General features: G+C 44.9%; 1 protein-coding gene across 1 annotated transcript; it reads right to left on the minus strand.

Moving 5' to 3' along the window:
• Window positions 1-6,457: 6,457 nt before the first annotated feature.
• On the minus strand, window positions 6,458-19,030 carry stk17al (serine/threonine kinase 17a like). The gene is made up of 7 exons (XM_053443519.1): window positions 18,651-19,030; window positions 14,863-15,075; window positions 10,424-10,568; window positions 9,548-9,674; window positions 9,407-9,455; window positions 8,917-9,096; window positions 6,458-8,240 (listed from the first exon to the last, which is right to left on the minus strand). The coding sequence occupies exons 1-7, from the start codon at window positions 18,761-18,763 to the stop codon at window positions 7,949-7,951; spliced, it is 1,119 nt and encodes a 372-aa protein (XP_053299494.1). The 5' UTR covers window positions 18,764-19,030; the 3' UTR covers window positions 6,458-7,948.
• Window positions 19,031-20,092: the final 1,062 nt, after the last annotated feature.

Genomic DNA, 20,092 nt, shown 5'->3' on the forward strand with positions numbered 1-20,092 from the left:
TTGGCTGCACTCGTTCACTACTGATTATCAAATATTTGAATGCTAGCAAGCTAAACAGTGCTAAATACAGCTATGGACTCTTTCCCTTGTTGTTGTGGTGAATCCTGAACTTTTTGTCAAACTAAGGGTGTTGTCTGCCAGAGTTGATTTCAGCAAACTGATTGGGTTTTAAGAAAAGTCTGTCATTTCATAAAAGTATTTTATTAATTTGGAGAAAGAGAGAGAGGTAATCATGGTAGAGGGGAACAAATTAATTAGGCCTAGCTTATCCCTACAATTGAGCACATGTTTGAATCCATGTAGGTACACGTGTGAATCTGTGTGTGCGTGTGTGTGTCTGTGTGCTCAGTTATACCCCTCTAATCCAGTACCATAGTAAACAAGGAGAGTGCTGTGGTTTGAAAATCAAGCGGTCAAAAAGATCCAGACCACCAGAATCTGTTCCCTGTCGGTCCGAAAACCTGGACCTCCTCCCGAGCTTGAAGCGAGTCAGCGGACAGAGTTCACTGTGGGTACTCTGGCAAGTGGGAGTGTGTATAAACTCCAGTTTAAGTACATGTGAGTGGGCACTCGTGTGCACTGCGTTCTGCAAATCAAAACAACAGGGCTGGCAGTGTTTTTGTTTCTTTCCATGAGCTAACCCGCAGTGAAATTGAAACTTTTAAGGATTAACTTAGCCGTGTCCCTTGTTTGGGTTGGATTTCTTATATAGCTTTTGAGTTGAAAAGTTCTCCCTGGGCTCACAGTGCCTATTGTGTGGCTCTCTGAGCTCCAGTTGTGCCCCCACGTTGAGGGAGGATATGGTCGCCACAGACAGAGGAGAACAGGCAGCAGCATCAGGTCGTGCTACCCTTTGTTGAGAATGCGTATGTTGTTCTTCAAGCGTTTCCAGGCACAGAATAAATAGCTCGGCTTGACCAAAGGCATTTTCCTCTCTCGCTGAACGCCACAGCATGAGAAACATATTACCTGTGGTTACGAGTGTTCTGCCTCTTCTGGAAATCCTCTCTTGCTTTTTGTTTATCCTTTCTGGAAAAAGTTTTTTGTTTTTCATTGGTGTCTCAGTCAACTTTGTAAGCATGCAATATCGAGAAGTTCAGCCAGACACAACAGTGAGCATAGATGTGTGTTTTCATCCTTGTAAGATTCACTTGAAAACAATATGTACTAGTCTAATGGATGACTCAATGTGTTTTACTCTAATGCCATTCCTCTAGGTTCCATGTTATCAATTCCCTCTTTCACACAAACAGTCACACACACACACACACACACACACACACACACACACGCACACACACACACCCACACACACACACAAACACACAGATGAAATCTCATTATAACGTGTACATATATTCATACAAACCAATCCTAATGTGATTTAAACTCATGTCAACCTAAATACTCTCAGCCAGCACCATGTTTCCATGCATCTATTTTTTATACTTATGTTTGCTTAAATGTAGAGCAACAAGCAGGACACTATAAAAACCTGCACTCAAATCTCTCACTCTCAACAGTCGCCATCTTGGTGGTGTAGGGCAAGTTGGACGCGTCATGTCCAAAGATGGCGACGTAATTTCTACTCCAATGACTGTCCAAGCCCCTCATCCACAACCACATACCTCAAATACTCAGATAACAGACAACAGCTCCTCATTAGATTATCAAAGCAACAACTCAAAATAAACCTTTGGATCTAGTGAATGTAAATGTGGTTTCATAAGGAGACTGTCGGGCCTTGGTGGAGGTATGAGCTCTACTGAGTGACACTCTGGTTTAAGATATTAGGCAGTGCATCATAACATCACAGCATTCAACATTCAGATGTAATAACATTTGTTATATGTAATTATTTATGTACATGTTTAGTTTTCATCATTGAGATAAATGATTACTGACCAGCATCTTGAATAAAAGAGAAAACTGGAATAAAAGACATTGTTATTTATTTATTTCTCTCTCTATGTCCTCCTGCTTAGCAGACAACGTCTCCTCTATCATCATGATCTGTTTTTTCAGATCCTCTATCTGCATGAAGTTGGCCTCCTGTTCCAGGACGCTCTACCTCAGCTCCTCCTCACAGCGCTCCAGTTCGAAGATTACTTACTCCTTCACCTTCATCGCCGTATTCAGATCTTCAAGCTCCAACTCTTCCTCTCTGGCCCTGGCTGTGTCCACAGAATCCTCATGTTGTCCAAGTCCACTCTGGCCTGACAAAGCTGTGAGGCAGTAGAGTCCATGTGCTGCTTCAGAGCAACGTTTTCATCCTTTAGCTGCCTCTTCAGTGCAGTGTTCTCTGCAGCCAGAGCGGTGTTTTGTGCTGCCTCCTTCTTCAGAGCTCTGTTCTGTTCAATCAGAGCTGCATTGTGATCCTCCACCTTCCTCCTCAGAATACTGTATACTCCAGCTCTCTCTTCAAACTTTGCAGCCATCTTTTTCAGAGCATCGTTCTCAGCAACCAGCTTCCTATGTGACTGAAAGACACATAGTATTGTGACCAATGTCGCTCTAGAGTAACGTCAAGGTCACATGCCTCCGACTATCAGTTTTTGCAGTCAGAACGTAGCCTTAGTTTGCGGGATAACAAAGATGATGGGTCAAGGAAGAAGCATTAAACTTTGCTGCCGATCCAGATCTGGAGATGGATCCAGGAATTATCCTTTACCATCTTTAACATTGTGAGATAGGATGTGCTTCACTGATTTCTCAGATAATAATGAATGAATCTTGAGGGGAAACAAATCAGAGGTTTAGGGGATGGATAGTTATTGTTGGGGCTTGGGAGTGGGGGGAGTCAGGATGAGAGAGGGGATTAGGACAAGATCCGTCATTTAAAGAGAAAACTGGGGAACATCTTCATCCTCTCCTTCTTCTCTTTCTTCTTCAGTTCTTTCCTCTCCATCCTTTCTCTCCATTTTAACCTTCTCCATTTTGAACTTCACCTTAGATGATGTACCTGAAGCTCAAAAGACCACAACGCAGGATCAGTTTAACTTCTTCCTCCATCTCTCTCTCTTTTCTCACCAACAAGCGAATATAGGGAGGGAGACTCACCTGCATGGTGCAGACACACACACAAACACAAACACAAACCCACACACATATACACACACACACACACACTCACACATACCGTTTTCCAAGGACACTTAGACAAACCAAGGAGTCAGTGTTCAAACCATCGGCCTTATTGTGGAAGTGTGGAAATGTAAAACATCTATGTGAAGGTTTGGGTTCAAACCACTACCCTGGAATGTAGCAAGAGTGAGCTCATTTGGCAGAAGAGACTGAGAGGTCAGTGTTGTGGACGCCAATTGAGCACATTCCTAACAGGATGAGATGAAAATCATTCCATTAGCCATACGTGGAAGTGAACTGAGGTCATGTTTATGAAAGAATCAACAGTATACGATGAATGTTTAAAAGATGTGACTGCTACAGGTTGCAGGGTTTCCGACCCCATGAGGACAGATCGTGTTCTTCGGACGCTTTCTTGAGTTCTGTGAACTCTCTCGGTATAATCAGAAACACAAGCGTAAAGGAATTTCCTCCATTATGCAAGGTGTGAGGGGAACTATGGTTCTGAGAAAACCGGTTCACTGGGAGAAATAGAGATAGTGTGATTGAGAGAGACAGGAAGAGCGGAGAACACGACAGTGAGAGAAGAAGGAGAGGGACAACCATGGCAGGAGGTCAGGCAGACGGGGAGAGAGAGACAGGGGAGCATCTGTGAGGAGCTGGGAATGCTCCCTTTAAGTTTTTCTAGTGATTAAAGTCGGCCGTTCATGGAGGCAGCGGTCCGGCCTCGACGATCAGCTTCTAATAGAAATCCATCAGTGTTTGCTTCAAAGAAGTGCTTTTGAGCAAGGCATCAGACCGTCAAACTGCTTAACCGTAGTGTCTATGCAGTGGAACATAAATGGGTTGAATTCCAGTTCATTTATCACAAAAAGGTCAAAAGACAAAGTATCCGAGAGCACCTCAAAGTACCATAATTAGAACAAATGGTCATGTTCTAGCCTGCGTGTCTGTCTGTGAAATGCACACACATTGTCATATTTGAAGAAGTTACCATAAGAGAAATGGTTGAACACAGGCATCAGGTATTTGCAAAAATCTCATTTGTAGTTCTATCTGCCATTGTTATCTATCTGGCTCTGTGTGGTGCTTTATGAGATCTAAAGCCCAGTCATGATCTTCCATTTTCAATTCTATTTTAGAACATTTAAGTAATTTAAGTTCTTTACATAAACAGAAATTCACTATCAGTCAATATAGCAATTTACTGCATGTTCCTGAACTTTTAGTGGCCCTTACAATAGATGGAAAAGCCACGGTCGAAATGTTTCCCTGCTGTCAAACAATCTGCGGTTATGTTCTGATAGTTTTGACCTTTGCAGTGAAGATTACAGCTTTTCCAGCCACCAAAGCGGTTTACATTCCCAAAAAAACCCAGTTCAGGATTCAAACAAACTTCAGGCGATCAAAGTGTACGGCAGCTGGAACCAGAAGTCTTCTTTAGGATGTGCGGTGGGTCAGCGTGAGATGAAACAAGTGCCTGTAGCAAACATCAGCCTCATTTTAGATATTGCAAGAAAAACCAGTCTTTGTTGACACAAACTCAAGAGAGACAAATTGATTTTTTAACAAAATGCGCCTCATTGTTGAGCTTAACAGGGATATTTGTTAGCTTCAAAAAACCATTAAGCCAGACCTCATAGTTTTAATCCACATGCATGTGGAGAGCAGGTTATCTGGACGTCACGACAAGCTTTGGTCGGTCCTTGTGTTGTTTGGATCTGTGGGAGGCGAGTGCTCTTTTGTTACAAAGCCAGATTTTGCAGTGCACTGTGGGTCAGCAGACGACATGAACTAAGTCCACATCTGTCTTGAATCATCCGTTAATGGTCACCTTAAATATCAAAGTCAAATGTACTGATTCCGAGAATCCCTCTGAGACACGGCCACTTAATCATCCACGTCAACGAACATTTATGTTCATGTCTGTGTGTGTGTGGGTGTGTGTGTGTGTTTGTGTGTGTTTGTGCTGCAGATTGGAAACAAAACCACCCCCTGCAGAGAAAACCCATAAGCAGGAATGAAGGGAAGAGAAGCATAAAGGACAAGGTTTGGAAAAAAGGAAGGAGGCCAGTTATAGACATTTCTGGCATTCCTTTGCTCCATGCAGCAGCAAGATTTTCTTTAGGGGAAACAGCCGCTCCGGCCAAGAGCCACCAGAGCGGGACCCTGCAGGGAGCCCCGCTTTCTCCTGGCTGGCCACGGCACAGCTGAACTGGCTCGCTGCCGACAACAAGCGGAAGAGCACATTAAGGCAAGAATTCAGGATATTGAAAGGCAGGGATATTGTTTGACCTGACACAAGTAAACACGTCCAAGAGTGTGATCACGAGAGAGATAAGACACTTTACGACGGTGGAAAACATTTGTGTTCCTCCTCACAGGATGCTGGCAGTTCCTGCTCGGGGGGGCTCCTGAATATTTATGGGCGACCGGCTCAAGAAAATGCTTTACTTTTCTTTATGACACTCGGTTTCTGTAAATAGACTCACTGAGAGGAAAAGCAGATGCTCCACCAGGAAAATTATCCAAACTTGGGTAATCTGTTTTGTTATGAGACCTGCTTTTTTTGGGGGATCATGAGGGGGGGGGTTTATGATGATTTGTGAGTAATGGTCTCCAATCTGGGGGCCGGGACACTCCAAAGGGTTTTTATTCATGTGCTATTGATATAGTCCAGAGTCTAAAGTAGAAAATCTGAAAATGTTATCTAAACTTTTTCAAATGTTTTTTTGTGGTTGACATAAGTACTCACTTCAAGTTCAGCGTTTGTACTCATTTTTGTGATTAGGATAATCTCATATAAGATTAGTTTCTTCTATTAAATAAAGGTTTATGAAATGTTAATAAGTACGCTTACTGTTATACTCTATTGGGAGTTTTGAATGAAGTCTGTAAGGAAGCTTATTTGTCAGCAATAAATTTAGTCAGAACTCGAATGATTCCGGTTGTAGTTTCATTTGTAATCAGTGAGTGAACCTGACACATCCAAGAAGTTTTTCAACTGTGATTTTAGCTTAACAATAAAGTCGACATGCTTACATAATGGAACTAAGAGTGTATAGCTTAGCTTAGCATTTTAGAATGCTAGCAATCCCTAATTAGCACTAAATGTAGCTGAGGCTGATGGGAAAATCATAAACTCTGCACATATTAAAGTGTTTATTCAAAGTTGTCCCAATGGTGCTTCTAAGAGAGTAAAAGCAAGGGAATCAACAAAGTTGTTGTGATTTTTCTTTTATGTCATTTTCTTAGACTTTATATGAAGAAGTGTGGATCAATTTAACGGTTAGGAAAAAAAAATGATTAATGGTCCCAAAGGTTAGATTTCATTGCTATTGGTGCTTTGAAAAGAGTCACACACATACGTTAGTTTGATACAAAATGCACATGTATTTGATTTTCTTCGTTACATTTTGCAATGCATTCCATCAACATTTATTCATTTTAACATAACGTCCACAAGGACAAGTGCAAACCTGCCTGAAATTCATGAGCAGACAATAATAAGTAAAAGTCAACGTACAGAATAAGACTTTATATAATGATGTTAACATTCATACACTGGTAAAAACAAAAAAAAACAGCAATTATCCTTACAAATGAATTTTAATACTAACTCACAATATACATTTCAGTACTTTTGAGAAGTATTTCTCTGCTCCCGAGCATCACATATCTCATATCACATAATTATTCAAATCTGTGCCCTTCAGTTGACCATGTCATTGCTTATTTATTGCAATCCTAAACATAAAACTGAACTGTTGCTTTCCTGCCATTCCTGACTGATGTTTTTACAATAATTATTAAAGAGCAGGAAATCACGTGGCAACATCGCAGTTAAGTACAAAAAAAAAAAAAACTTGTGCAACATGTGCAATAGCAAACAAAATATAACAAAATGTAAGTAAAACTATATTAACTCAAACTTGAGGTTGACACCGTGGCACTTTGTGAGAAAAGAAGGTTTTGTGACAAAAACAGTGGATGGTGGATACAAATGAATATGTACAGTACATTGTGACAGCTGACTGTGCTTGATGAGCCTTTGGTTTCTTATGATTACACAAATACATACACACACACACCAATAACTAAATGAAAAAGTGCTTGATTGTCCTTAAAAAACACGAATGCTTCCATCTCCACCTAAAACTGTTGCATTGACGGGGCGGTTGTATAGTCAAGGGGCTGAAGTGGTATCGGAAAATCATTATAAATAAACATATCAAACAGTGGAAAAAGTTAACGTGTGTGCTGGCTTCAGCGTTGCTTTTAATTCCTTTGTTAAGACGAACCATCTGTCAAAACCCCTTCACTTCCTTCAAGACAACTCATCGCAGAAGGTATGTCTGGGTCAGCTGAAGCATAACATGTTTTGATGAGAGTGCACGGTGAGTGAAGTCATTTCCCAACGAGGCAGGAGGCTGCCTCTCCTCCTTCAAAAGGAAAAGGAGAAAACCAGTGTGCGTGCAGGGGGTGAACCAGCCTCAGTGGGAAGCTGGGAACAGTTCTGTCACTTTTAAGGCAGCAGTGCATTCCTGCGACACAATCCTTAATGAGTCTTTCTCCCACGTCTTCATTCCTCTCACATCCCTGCCGTGCAATGACATCTCAGCGCGCAGTAGCAGGTATTATTCACACACAGACACACACACAGAGGTATCAAACAGCCCAGCTCACAGACGTCACAGCAGTGGAAGCAGCCAGCAGCAGCAGGCGTACAGCATCCACACAGCGCGGCGCTGTGTCACATCCAGTCCGAGCAGCTGCAGGCTGACTCGCTCTCAGCATCCGTCGAGATCGAATATGTTCAGTCTCTCTCTCTCTTTCTCTCTCCCTCCATCCCGTGGAGCGTCACTCAGCAGATCAGCTCCTGCTGTATTTCAGGCAGCGTGAGGAACGGGGTCTCGCCGAAGGAGAAGGCGCTGCGGCCCGCCTTCAGCCCCCCCGGGCCCGGGCGCCCCAGGTACGAGCCGATCAGGTCCAGCTCCGGGGAGGGGGCCGGGCTCTCGGGCTCCGACTCGGACTGGCTGGTCTCCGGCTCGTCCAGAGACGAGGCCGTCCTGGTGTGGAGGTGCGGGTGGGAGTGGGGATGGGGGAGTGGGTTCAGCCAGGGGTGTTTGAGGCATTCTTCTGCCGTGGCTCTCTTCCTGCACACACAAACAAAATAACAGTGTGGATGAGTGGAATTTCCCGAGGAGTTTACATAACCGACGGTTCGCCTGGATCCCTTGATTCACTCAGACGTCAGCCATATAACTTTTCAACATTTGGTTTCGAAAACCACAAATAATAAAATCACTTTCTCGCTCCCAAGATTCCCCCCCCTCAGTTTCTCAGCGATTACTCAGACACTGGGGAATCTTCAATCTTTTTCCAGTGACACCACTAATCTGCAGCATTTAAATGATACTGACTGGAGACAGAGGCGGCTGCTACTCTTCATCAACAAATTGTGGTGACAAATTAAAAGCTCAGTGTTGGAGAATTAGGGTTAGAATGAAGTATGGTTGCATAGCTTCCTTTGGAAATCAGCTTAGTTTACATGGTGACACTTAAAGTTGATGTGTCAGTGTTTGGGGAAATGTCAGAAAATATGATAATGGCGTACTTTTCAAAATGAGATGAGCTTGCAACCACCTTTTGCAAGAAGGGAAACGTTTCATCGCCCAAGTGACGTAAATCTTGTTACCACACATGCTCACCCAGACGTATGCGGATGTACTTCCGTGCTGATGTGAGTCTGACTCACATCCTCAGTGTTCAGTTTTATCTGTGATCAGAGCACCTCATCATCTCCACTGTTCATTTAACAAAGAGCCTCACCTGGGGTTCTTAACCAACAGGGACTTGATGAAGTCGACAGCCAGGGAGGAGATTTCTTCAAACGTGTCTTGCGAGTAGTCCACGTTGACTTGGGAGATGTTGAGGAATGTCTCCTGCTTCTCGTCACCGAGGAAAGGAGACTCGCCCGTCAGCATGACGTAGGTCAGGACCCCGATACTCCTGATAGAGAGACAGGAGGAAACGGAATGAGGCAATTTGTCTTTTTTGATGGTTGGAGACTGGGAATTGCGACACTTTGTGGCACAACAGATGTGTCGGACTTCCACTATGCTGCGGTTTGTCATGAAGCAAAGATGAGCTTGTAGTCAGAGGTTAAGACAGAAAAGCAGTTGCCTGCGTGTTAGAGGGATGATGTCACTGTCCTGAATAAGTCTTTATTCCGGGATGTAAAGCACAAACTAAAGGATTTCTGCATTGCATCCATTTAAATGAGTGGAAATAGTCTCATTAACTGCGCCAGTACACTTACCACATGTCTGTCGCGGTGCTAATGGGTTCATAGTTCAGGATCTCTGGTGCTGCAACAAAAACACATGGCTCCCATTAGTCATGATGAACAACACTCAATGAGAAATGACACAGGTGACACCGGGCATTAAGCGGGACTCACCCACATACTCTGGCGTTCCCAGGATCTCCCTGACTTCTGTGATGTTGTCCATGCGTCTGGACAAGCCAAAGTCCACAATACGAATGTCCCCGAGAGGAATGGCACTGGTCAGCAGGACATTCTGAGGCTGGAGAGGTGGAAACACACGCACACGTTAGACAGAGGCTAGTAACCTAATGTGACTGATGATAATTCAAGAAGCCCGAGGTCTGACATGTGAGGTCATCACAGCGCTTGAGGTAACTGGTCTCAAGAGGATCTGGGGTCTGTTTGGTCAGTCAGCGTTCTAGCTGCTCCTCAGGGCTCAGATCAGCCGCTAAGCACATCAGACGAGACTGAGAAACAGTACGCTGTTCCTGCCAAGTCAGTGCCTGATGCATTTTTGTGTGCAAATACTGTGGTGTACTTTAATCTGGGTCAAACTGGCCTGAAGCCTCAGTCGGTTGGAACATATGAGATAAGACAAGCTAACAATCAGGCCTGAGCCACAGAGTCTATCAGACCACAGGAGCCTCACACTGTGTTATTAAACACCAAAGTGTTTTAAAGCGTCAGTGCTGCTAAACCATTGGCTTGGAATGCTTGAACTGAACATTTAATCTTGAGGCACAAAGAATTGTATAACGGGTAATGAGAAACCAGGTTAATTTAGCGAGACAGAAAACGTCACTGAGGACGACCTCGTTGCCTCAGGGCCCATTAAAGAAAACATGATAGGGCAGCGAGGTCCCTTCACAGCCTCAGTCCTCGTGGGAACAAGGTCACAATACACTGAATGAGCTGTGCTTGCATAACAGAAATCATATCTCCCCCAGTCTGCGGCTCTGGGGGTAATACACTGTCCTGCATCGTCGTATCACGTGTCAGTGCGCTTACTTTCAGATCCAGATGCACCACATTGTTTCGATGGAGGAAGGCCACCCCGTTCAGGATCTGCTTGGCCAGCCGGATCACATCTTTCTCTGTGAAGGCCTCGTCGTTATCGGCCACGCACTGGTTGAAGATTTCACCGCCGGCGGCGCTGGAGGGGAAAGCACAGGAAGGAAAACTGAGAAAACATAAACGAGGATAAGACATGGAGTAAAGAGACGTACACGGACAGCCGCCCGGTGGAGTTTGGTTTGGCTCGCGTTCATTTTGTGATTATTCATCTTAACTTGTCATAATAAATTGCACCTTAATCCGTACAAATGGGCCCTTCCTCCGAGTTTGAAAGTTGACGAATGGCAAATTCCAACCCATCCCATTAGAATGATTTCAGGCCAAAATTACTTCCACTTTTCTTTTAGATTACATAACAGCCCGTCTCCTCATTGGTGTACTTTGGCTTGGAGGAACAAAGTACATCCACATCTACACAAATTAATACAATTTTAGACACACAACCGCTGCGTGTACTTTCCCCTACCGAGGAATATTACTGGAGATAGGAGAGGTCATATCAGCTTATAGCAGGTAGATAAGGACTTAGACGGGACTGATATATTGCAAGGTAACTTAATAAATCAAAACAAGGGAAAGCAGCAATATTTAAGTATAAAAGAAGAACAGATTTGCAGCCAGAGAAGAAAAATGTTTGGTAACTGGATACTAGTCTGAATGAGCCCCAGCCTGAATGGTTTTCTGCGTATTTGCTCTAAACAACTCACACGCGGTATAAAAAGGGATTATCCTTTTTAGGAATTCAGTAATTATACAACCCGACGGACGTCTCACATTTTCTGCACAAGAAAGAGTCAGAGTCCTGCCCGGTCTTGCTGCAGTTGTGAAATAACATTAAGGGGGAAAGAAGTGGAGACATGCCGGATTTACGCTGGGAGCTCCATCAGTCAGATCAGTGCCTGAAGCTGACAGTGCGCCCAAACTACAAGAACCATGTGTGGGGGATTTAGAGGGCACACATGCTTTGTATCTTCAGAGGAGAACGTTTGAGATGGGGCCCTGGGCATGTCTCGTTACATAACCGCCCACCCTGAGCTCCTCACCAGCATCAGCTGTGAAAATAGCGCACGTGTTTTTTTGTTGGATTTCGAGGATATCCGTCATTGGTGCGTATAATCTTTCCATTTGCTCCCAGCAGCAAAACACTCGACCTGCCACCTACCCCGCTTGCTGCAAACAGGCTGAAACCCACCGAGCGATCCCCCCTGAGAGTTTAAGAGCCGCGGAGATGCACAATAAAACGTTGCACTTAATCTGCTTATATTGATCTGCTCTGAAATCCCAATGCGAGCAAGCCCGGTGTTAGCGTTTTCATTTGGGAGAGGAAATGAAAGATGTATGTATTGTTGAAAAATGGAATTTGGGGGGGAAAACTAAAAACCTGTGCCCCTCACCGAGACGAGGGTTAATCGAGAATAACCTTGAATCTGTCAACGTTACGCGGCTTTGACAAACTGGTCAAGGCAAAGTGTTTCGAGCTTTTAGCAGAGTGCCTGAGAGGATTTCAAATCTTGATAAAAGACCATCTTGTTTAAGTTCAACGGGTTTCACGCATTCTGAACGAGCACTTAAGAAGGATCCGATACTTCCCTGAACTCCAAATATCGTCTCTGCGTTCTCCCTCCCTCGCTCCATCCCTCCATCCTTCCATCCCTCTAGGAGAGTTAATGCACTCACTCCCTCAGTGTGAAGGCCGGAATCCTCCCACCAGAACGCAATAATACCCACCAACATGAGAGCAGGAATAAAAAAAAGCTAAAAAGGTAGAGTTCAATCGTTGAATAAAAAGAAGAAACGGATATATTTTTCTATCTTATGGCCGTAAACCAAGTCAACCTCCTTTTGGTTTTTGTGTTTTCGTTAGTTCAAAGCTATTCTTGGCTGACCACCAGGCTGGGTGCTCATTGACGTCACCCTCACAGCAGCCTGGCAGCCAGTTCCCACAAGCGTAACCTGTCTGTTGGCTGAAAGTCCTGGACGGCCCTCCTTTTATATTCCAATTATAGCCCCGACGGTGAGAACATTAGTGCCCCGGGTTACATTATACGCGGGGAGGGATATTGAAATCAGAATTTACATGAAACATGGCCCTCTAAAAAAAAGAAAAGAAGAGAAAGCAAATCTAAAAAGGAGGAAACAGACATTTCTAATGAAATTCAAGTTATGAGATATTATGGAGAGTTGTGCAGAGATGCCCCGCGGTGCATATGTAATGAAAACTGCAGACAGGATTTTGAATCAATGATAAACGATACCTTTTGAATGTGAAACTGTTTAGATTTACAGAACACTCAGCATTTAGGGGGTTGAACTCGTGCGATCTGCAGTTTCACCAGTTTTACACAAGATCAAAAACTAATCACTGTTAGTCACTTCTTTTGGCTACTGTGCACAAAACCCCAAACCCTGGGGTTTTCTCTGGTACTGACACACGCCAAAGTTACACTTAATCTAGAGATGATTAAAATCCAACTTCACGCCTCCGCTTCACTAAGGATGTGGCTGTGGTAATGACGAGTGCGTGTGTGTTTGTGTGTCTGTACGTGTGTGAAACACTTTAAAGAAGCGCCTCACCGCGCTGTGCTACTTTGGGGAGCTTTGCTTGCTGCTCACATTTAAACCCACAGGAAATGGAAAATGGTTTGCGATTCTCGAAAAACTCATGCTGAGGTCAGACAGTTTTTGGAGATGCAGCCTCTCGGTGGCCAGTGGCTCTCGCTGAGAGGGCTACTGCAGCTTTATAAAAAAGGACAAATGACACTATAAAAGATTATGACCACCATTTACGAACGAGGCTCTTAAAACTTCTAAAATATTTCACGTGTAATATTCAGGCCGCAGCTCCGTTTGGCAGCTGGAGGGGAACTACGCACTAGTGCCGAGCAACCTCCTGCTGTGTTTTCTCTGCAGGCATGCAGGGGTGAACTGTGGTGCTACTTCCCCTTTCACACTTCAGTCAGAGGTCAAACACAGCCCCGCAGAAAAGGCTTTTGTTCTACAGAGGCACTCCATGTCTGGGATGAGGACGGCCATCAAGGCCCGGGCAGGAGGCTGCTTCCTGCCCGGGTACAGCGACCAGTTCAGAAACAGGGCCAGGGTACCACGGTTCAAGTGGAATTGTCCGGTGTTATCTCTCTACTAATGAGGCAAGCGAGGTAATTAAGACGCCCAAGTGTCCTTTCAAAATCCTAATTAAAAGGCCGTGATTGGATACATCGTTGCATTTAAACACCGAACCACAACAGAGCGGCAGCAGACAGCCGGGACGACCTCTGCTGGGGTCAGTGAACGAGCGGATTCTCTCAGCCAGATCACCTGCACGTCAAAAGACAACAAACCGTCCGGACAACTGAGGGATCGGTTCTCACAGCAGAGCTTGAATGACTCATTTATCGCCCTTTGTCGTTATTTTTCTCACAGTGAGCTTATAGCACGTCGGTATTTAAAGTTGCTGAGAACATTCGGTGCAACAAGAGACCGAGGTGTCGAGGCTGCATCGAGATGAGCAGCGAACCGCAGAGAGACAGTTTCCATTTAAAAGGCAGAGTCGCTGTCACGGCAGTGCATTTTCACACGTGTGTTTTTTTTTTACTTTCTTTGAGGTGATAAGACATAAGTGAGAAGTGAGCTGTGTTCTCGGTAACTGGCATGAAACGCTACGCCAGGAAGTTTCTTCTTTTCCCCTAAGATCAGACACAAGCTGATGATTTTCACAGAAAACCACATGAGCACTGACGTCATGTTGTCGTTACTTGATCTGAGGAGTTTCCCCCAATCACAGAGAAAAAAATAAACTTTTCCTATGAATTAGAAATGAGTGATTACGTTTTCGATTGCCTCAGATATTCTGCATTAGAAAAACTCCAGTGTTGGAAAGTTGATACTCTGTAATTCAAGGATTCTTTCTGGTGGGTTTAAAAGGACATTAAATTATCAGCATCATTGCCTCCACCAAGGAGGTTATGTTTTGGTCTGGGTTTGTTTGTGTGTTATTTTGCAAGATTATGCAAAAACAGACAACTACAAAACTTGGCAGGATTACGTTTGGTTCTGGAAAGAACCAATTAAACTTTGGTGCAGATCTGGATCAAGGGATCTTTTTTTTTCCACTTTCTTTAAGATTTCAAAATAGGTCAATTCTTTTGTTGAATTCTCAGAGATTAAATGAGTAACAAAATATCTGGCATGTTTAGGAGACACATATTTCTTGAACTTGGTGCAATGTGGTGCAGATAGTGAATTAAAATGTGGTTTCATAAGGGAACAGTTGGGCCTTGTCCGAGTTATGCACTCTACTATAAGGGGCCAATCTAGTTCTCTCTTTATGTGTGGCAGGGCATGTTTTATTTTTTCACCAATGCCTACTGGCTTACCACTCGAGGACGAGGATGATTTCAGTGTTGGTTTCGTAGACCTCATGCAGCGCCACCACATACGGGTTGGCCTTGGCCGACTCCAGCACGGAGATCTCGTTCAAGACGTCCATGCGGCAGTCCTCACCCTTCCGTCGCTTTCGCAGGAACTTGGCAGCGTACTGCTTCCCCGTTGCCTTCTCGATGCACTTCTTCACCACCGCAAACTTTCCCCTGGGGAACAACAAAGAGGGGGAGAGAGCGAGAGAGTGATTAGTGAGGAGACCAAAAATAATTACAACCACTCCACTGGCTTTTCAAATAGATTTGGTCAGCAAAGGTTCTGTTCTGCGTCCAAGTGGCCGACGGGACCACTGGATCGCATTCGGGCCGTTTAAACTGCACACTCGTCGCAGTTTAAACTGCTGTGAGGCGAAACCTAGATTACAGTGGAGGACATTTGGAAATTCCCACAGAGCAATGGGTGTAGGCGAGATCAACAGTTCAGAGATAAGACGTTTTAGCGGCATCGTTTGAAAAACGCAGACGCTGCTATATTGACCGCTGATACGCTCAGCTGAGGAGGCGGCACGGGGCATTCGGTTAAAGATTACCCCCCCCGCTCTCCTCCTTTTCCTTTAGTCCTCAGGAGGGTCTGACAGCAGGAAGATAAGGTTGACAGCTTTGGCAGGAGCTGCTGAACCCTGGGCAGGGACTGGATAAGGCTAATGCCACTTTACAGGTCGAGCAAAAACAAAGAGATGTCACAGTTTGATTTGCTGGATCTTGTTACTAGAAGAGAAAATAAATAAATATAAAATAAACAGGACAATCCAATTCAACAACCTCCTCGCCGCTATTCATTTTTCGGCATGTACACTGATGGATTCACGGGAGGTGTTAAAGGTCAGCCGGGGGCGGGGGGGCAGGATGTCCGATGTATGCAGAATTGCCGACCACTATCACCAGCCGCCCCCCCCCCCCCCCTGGCAGATAATGAGGCCTTGTCCGTTTCCCCTTTTCTTTACAGCTGACAGCAGCACGGACAAATGGAATTGTGTCAACGCCTCCACCCAGACCCTTGGCCAGAGCCGGCCTCTCCTTTTGACAGTCGTACAAAAGCCGACCAGTCAGTTAACACAGCCGCTCGGACAGCAGGACCACCCACCTGACCGCGGCTGGGGTAGGCCCGGCAGGGGGTCACTGCTGTTACAGTCAGGTTGGAGCCTGAGCAGCCTGCCAGGAGGGATACTGCAGCCTCAACATCTATATCCGAGCAACATCTCAATTGTTTTAATAAGCTATACAATACGGATGCAGATGAACACTGGGTGTGAAAAGATGTCTTTGAACCCTGCAGAATGTAAATGAAGCGGTTGAAGGGTCCAGTCAGCATGGGGCCACTCATTTTCCCACAAAGTGTTACTCTGAGCTCACAGCGCTTCACAGACCAAAAACAGCAACTGTTCTGGCCGGGGGCCTTTGCCCTGTTTTGGCTGCTGCCCCTGCCTGCACGCTGTGGGGGCCTGCTCCTCTCCTTCTGCCTTTTCCCCGTCTTGGGAATGGTGACGTCTCATTGTTCGGAATGAAAAGGCGAAAACCCGTCAGAGCCTTTTCATCCGTAATTAGCCAAGTTCAGAGCAGCTCACTGTGGGCTGGGAACTACATATGGAGTGAAAGGGAATGACCGCTGGCCACGGAAAGGAGCGACGGGAGGCCATTCAGGGGCTGGCAACAGGTCAGAGGTTACTAAACATGGCTGTCTGTGTTCACACTGTTTCTAGGCTGATGCACAGAACCTCCTGATCATACAAAACATCACGGGGCTTTGATGCAATATCTCATGCGTGACGTTCATTGCCTTTAAAGCTCACAGTTGTAGCCAAACTCTAATGAACACTTTCTCAAACGTCCCGTCTAGAGCCATAAATACAGTGATGTGCATCAAGCGGCTCATTTGCAGGGTCGTCATCAGCCATCAACTTCGCTGCTGCACACAAAGCAAACTCCTCTCCGGCAGTTGAGATGGTGATAAGTAGTTTGAGAAACCCCATTTCCTGTGGTGTCTGCGTTTTTTCTTCTCCCTCTGCGGGGCAGTGACTCGCGTCTGTAGTGCAGTGAGAAATGACAGCTCTCGTTTCACAGACAGACTGACACACAGCACTAGTTCCCTTCCTGCTGCTCGAGTCGACCGCAGCATTTTCACTGTAAACAGGTCTGCAGGGGAGGACAGCTCATCATGCAAAGCTCGATGAGGAGATGAAACTAATGCTGAAGAGCTGTATTGTTACTCAAGAGAGATGAAAGCAGCAACAGGCGGAAGAATTCAACTCAGCCACCGACTGGTTCCACCATGATCAACATCCGCCCTAATGTACAGACTACACAGCTGAGCTCCTGGCACGCAGCGCTACGTACATTCCTCCAATTAATGCGATTATGAGGCCTGATCTTAGGATGTTGTTGGCTTGGGAGTCATGAGAAGAGGAGGGAAGACGGATGAAGGGTCGAGGTCTGGGGGTGAGGGGAGGGAGAGGGGGGCCTGAACCTCAGTCAATCCGCCCCCTCCATTGGTTCTGGCTGCTGTCCCGGGATGTCCTAGGGTGCCTGTCCCCTCACAGCATGGAGCCACAGCAAACTAATGGAAAGTGGAGTTGTTGCTGGGTCGGGATGCAGTACTGGCTGGAGTGGGGATCAAACAGCTGTTGCATTAAGCGGAACCCAGTGCGGTTTCTCGTCTCGATTCTAAAAATGCTTTCTGGGTGAAAGTCATCACTGCCTGGCATGCAGCCCAGATAAGTGGCACTGGAATGTGAGCTTCAATGTGTCGGATGCACACGGCAGTCAGTCAGTCAGTCAGTCAGTCAGTGTCGCACCTATAATGCATTTGACTAAAGCGAGAGATGGAGGAAAGTGGCTGATGGTTCATGGTACATTAGTTCCTGCATATCCCTGATGACAGGCACATCAAACTAGAGACCATAAGTGTCACAACTTGCATCAAAAATATCTCCCAAAGCCATAAGGGTCACTATGTGTTTTCATAGTGATCTCTCATAATGTTATTTTATATTTTGTGACCTAACATCACACTTTGACAGTGACAAATTGGATGATGGTGCATGGTACATTTGATTCTGCATACCCTAGATGACAGCCACATAAAACTAAGGACTATATGTGTAATAACTTTAACATTTTAAATGTCTCCAAAAGCCACAAGGGACAAAGTGTGTTTCCACGTATTGCTTTCTCTTAGTGTTGTATATTTTTCGGAACACAACACCGCCCTTGTGCAGAGATAAATTCAAACTATGACTCAGAAATAATATTGAAGTGGAGCTTGGTGGCAACACAAACCGTGGAACAGGTTTTGCAGTTTCAAACTACAAGGATCACAATTTGTACATAGATGTCAGACTTAAGAATAGTGTGTGGAGAAAAGCGAACCACATAAACTGTCTACCTCTTTCTTTACAATCACGAGATCACAGAGTCCCGGCCACTCTCAGCCGGGACGCACACGCTGGAGCGCATTACCATCATTACGCATTCCGGGTGCATGGCTCCACCAGCTTCTTTCCCTGCCCTCGGGACTGGAATGCGGGACTGGAAATGTTCAATTAACACTGTTCCCACCAACACGTGCACAGAACAAAACCTGACGCGATTAGCAGATAACACCATCAAGACAATGTGCCAAAATCCAGTCAGTCAGTCAGTCAGTCAGCCAGGGAGCGCACGAACAAACCCGGTTTACAAAGATACGTTTTTTCTTTTAATAATCCATGCATTTCACTCAAACTCACCTGCCAAGCTCTTTGCCCACCAGGTCGTAACTGGCCGTGAACGGGTCACATCTTATCCGCGTGTGGATCTTGGTCACCATTCCGTTTTTGCTCATCTTGGCTGGACCTGGCATCGAAGTCGCGTCTTGGAGTCAAACAATCCTCATCCGCCAACAACAATAAAAAATGGCAACAAAGTCGACGTTCTCTTTCTATAACCAGGTACACACTTGCATGTTAAGGAGGAAACCGGGCGGACGGCGGCTGTGTGAAGGCACCGGGAGGTAATCCAGGCGGAGCGCGTCTCCAAACGAGAGGATGCAGCGCTGCGGGAGTGACACACACAAACACGCACAGTCGGAGTCGGTGCGGTAAAGTCTGAGCGCTACTACAAATTCCTAACAATAAACTCCTCGTCCAGGACCCGAGGACCCGCCCCCCCTGCGATGACGCGCTGCTGCGGAGGACCAATGGATCTTCAGAGGAGGACGGAGCCAGCTGGTGAGTGATGCGTTCAGGGCACATATGAGGACAGGTACACTAATATAAACAAACATTTAAACGCATCATTAGTTTCAGTTTGAGAGTTAGCAAGATGACTTATGAAATGAATTAATTGAAACTGAGTAGATGATTAAACATGAACTTCCCTCCCACATATCTATCTATCTATCTATCTATCTATCTATCTATCTATCTATCTATCTATCTATCTATCTATCTATCTATCTATCTATCTATCTATCTATCTATCTATCCATCTATCTATCTATCTATCTATCTATTTAAATGTTTCTATCTATCTATCCATCTTTGTCCTTCGGTACACCCATTATTATTATTATCGTTATTTTAATAATCGTTCCCTATGAAATACTTATTAATTACAAATAAAACTGATAATTAATAGTTTAGAGTTTGGTATTTCTCATACATTTACGGTACAAATAAGTATATATTATTATCTTTATAAGGAAGAGTTAAAATGGGGTTTGAATGCAAATTAATAAGATGCTAATGTTAACCAAGTCTAAAATTTGACTTTTCAACCCTTTTACTGTCTTACTCCTTTTCCCCGACTAAAAAGCATCAACCAAACCCAGATTCTTCATATTGACATAAAGAAGCTACACACTAGCATTTTGAACATCTCTGATGCAGGACTGTTGGTGGGTTTTTCCTGCTCCTTGCTTCGGGCTCGGTGGCTGTGGCTGCAGGTGAGCCTTGACTTGTCTTTTTCCCACACAATACTCAGTGTCATGAATGTGAATCTGCCCTTGGGCTGTGAGAGCATTCTGCACATGCTTTCTTCTTTCTTAATGTGTGGGAGAGTTGTTGGACTAACCATTTAATCCCCGTTCCATTAAAGAGGAATTCAAAGCATCCCATTACACAATTCATCACTCGACAATGTGATGTTGATGCACAGGTGCTTCAGCGTCTCTCCTTGCAATATTTACTGT

The sequence above is a fragment of the Pleuronectes platessa genome, chromosome 16, assembly GCF_947347685.1.
Source record: "Pleuronectes platessa chromosome 16, fPlePla1.1, whole genome shotgun sequence".
In the NCBI taxonomy this organism is placed as follows: Eukaryota; Metazoa; Chordata; class Actinopteri; order Pleuronectiformes; family Pleuronectidae; genus Pleuronectes; species Pleuronectes platessa.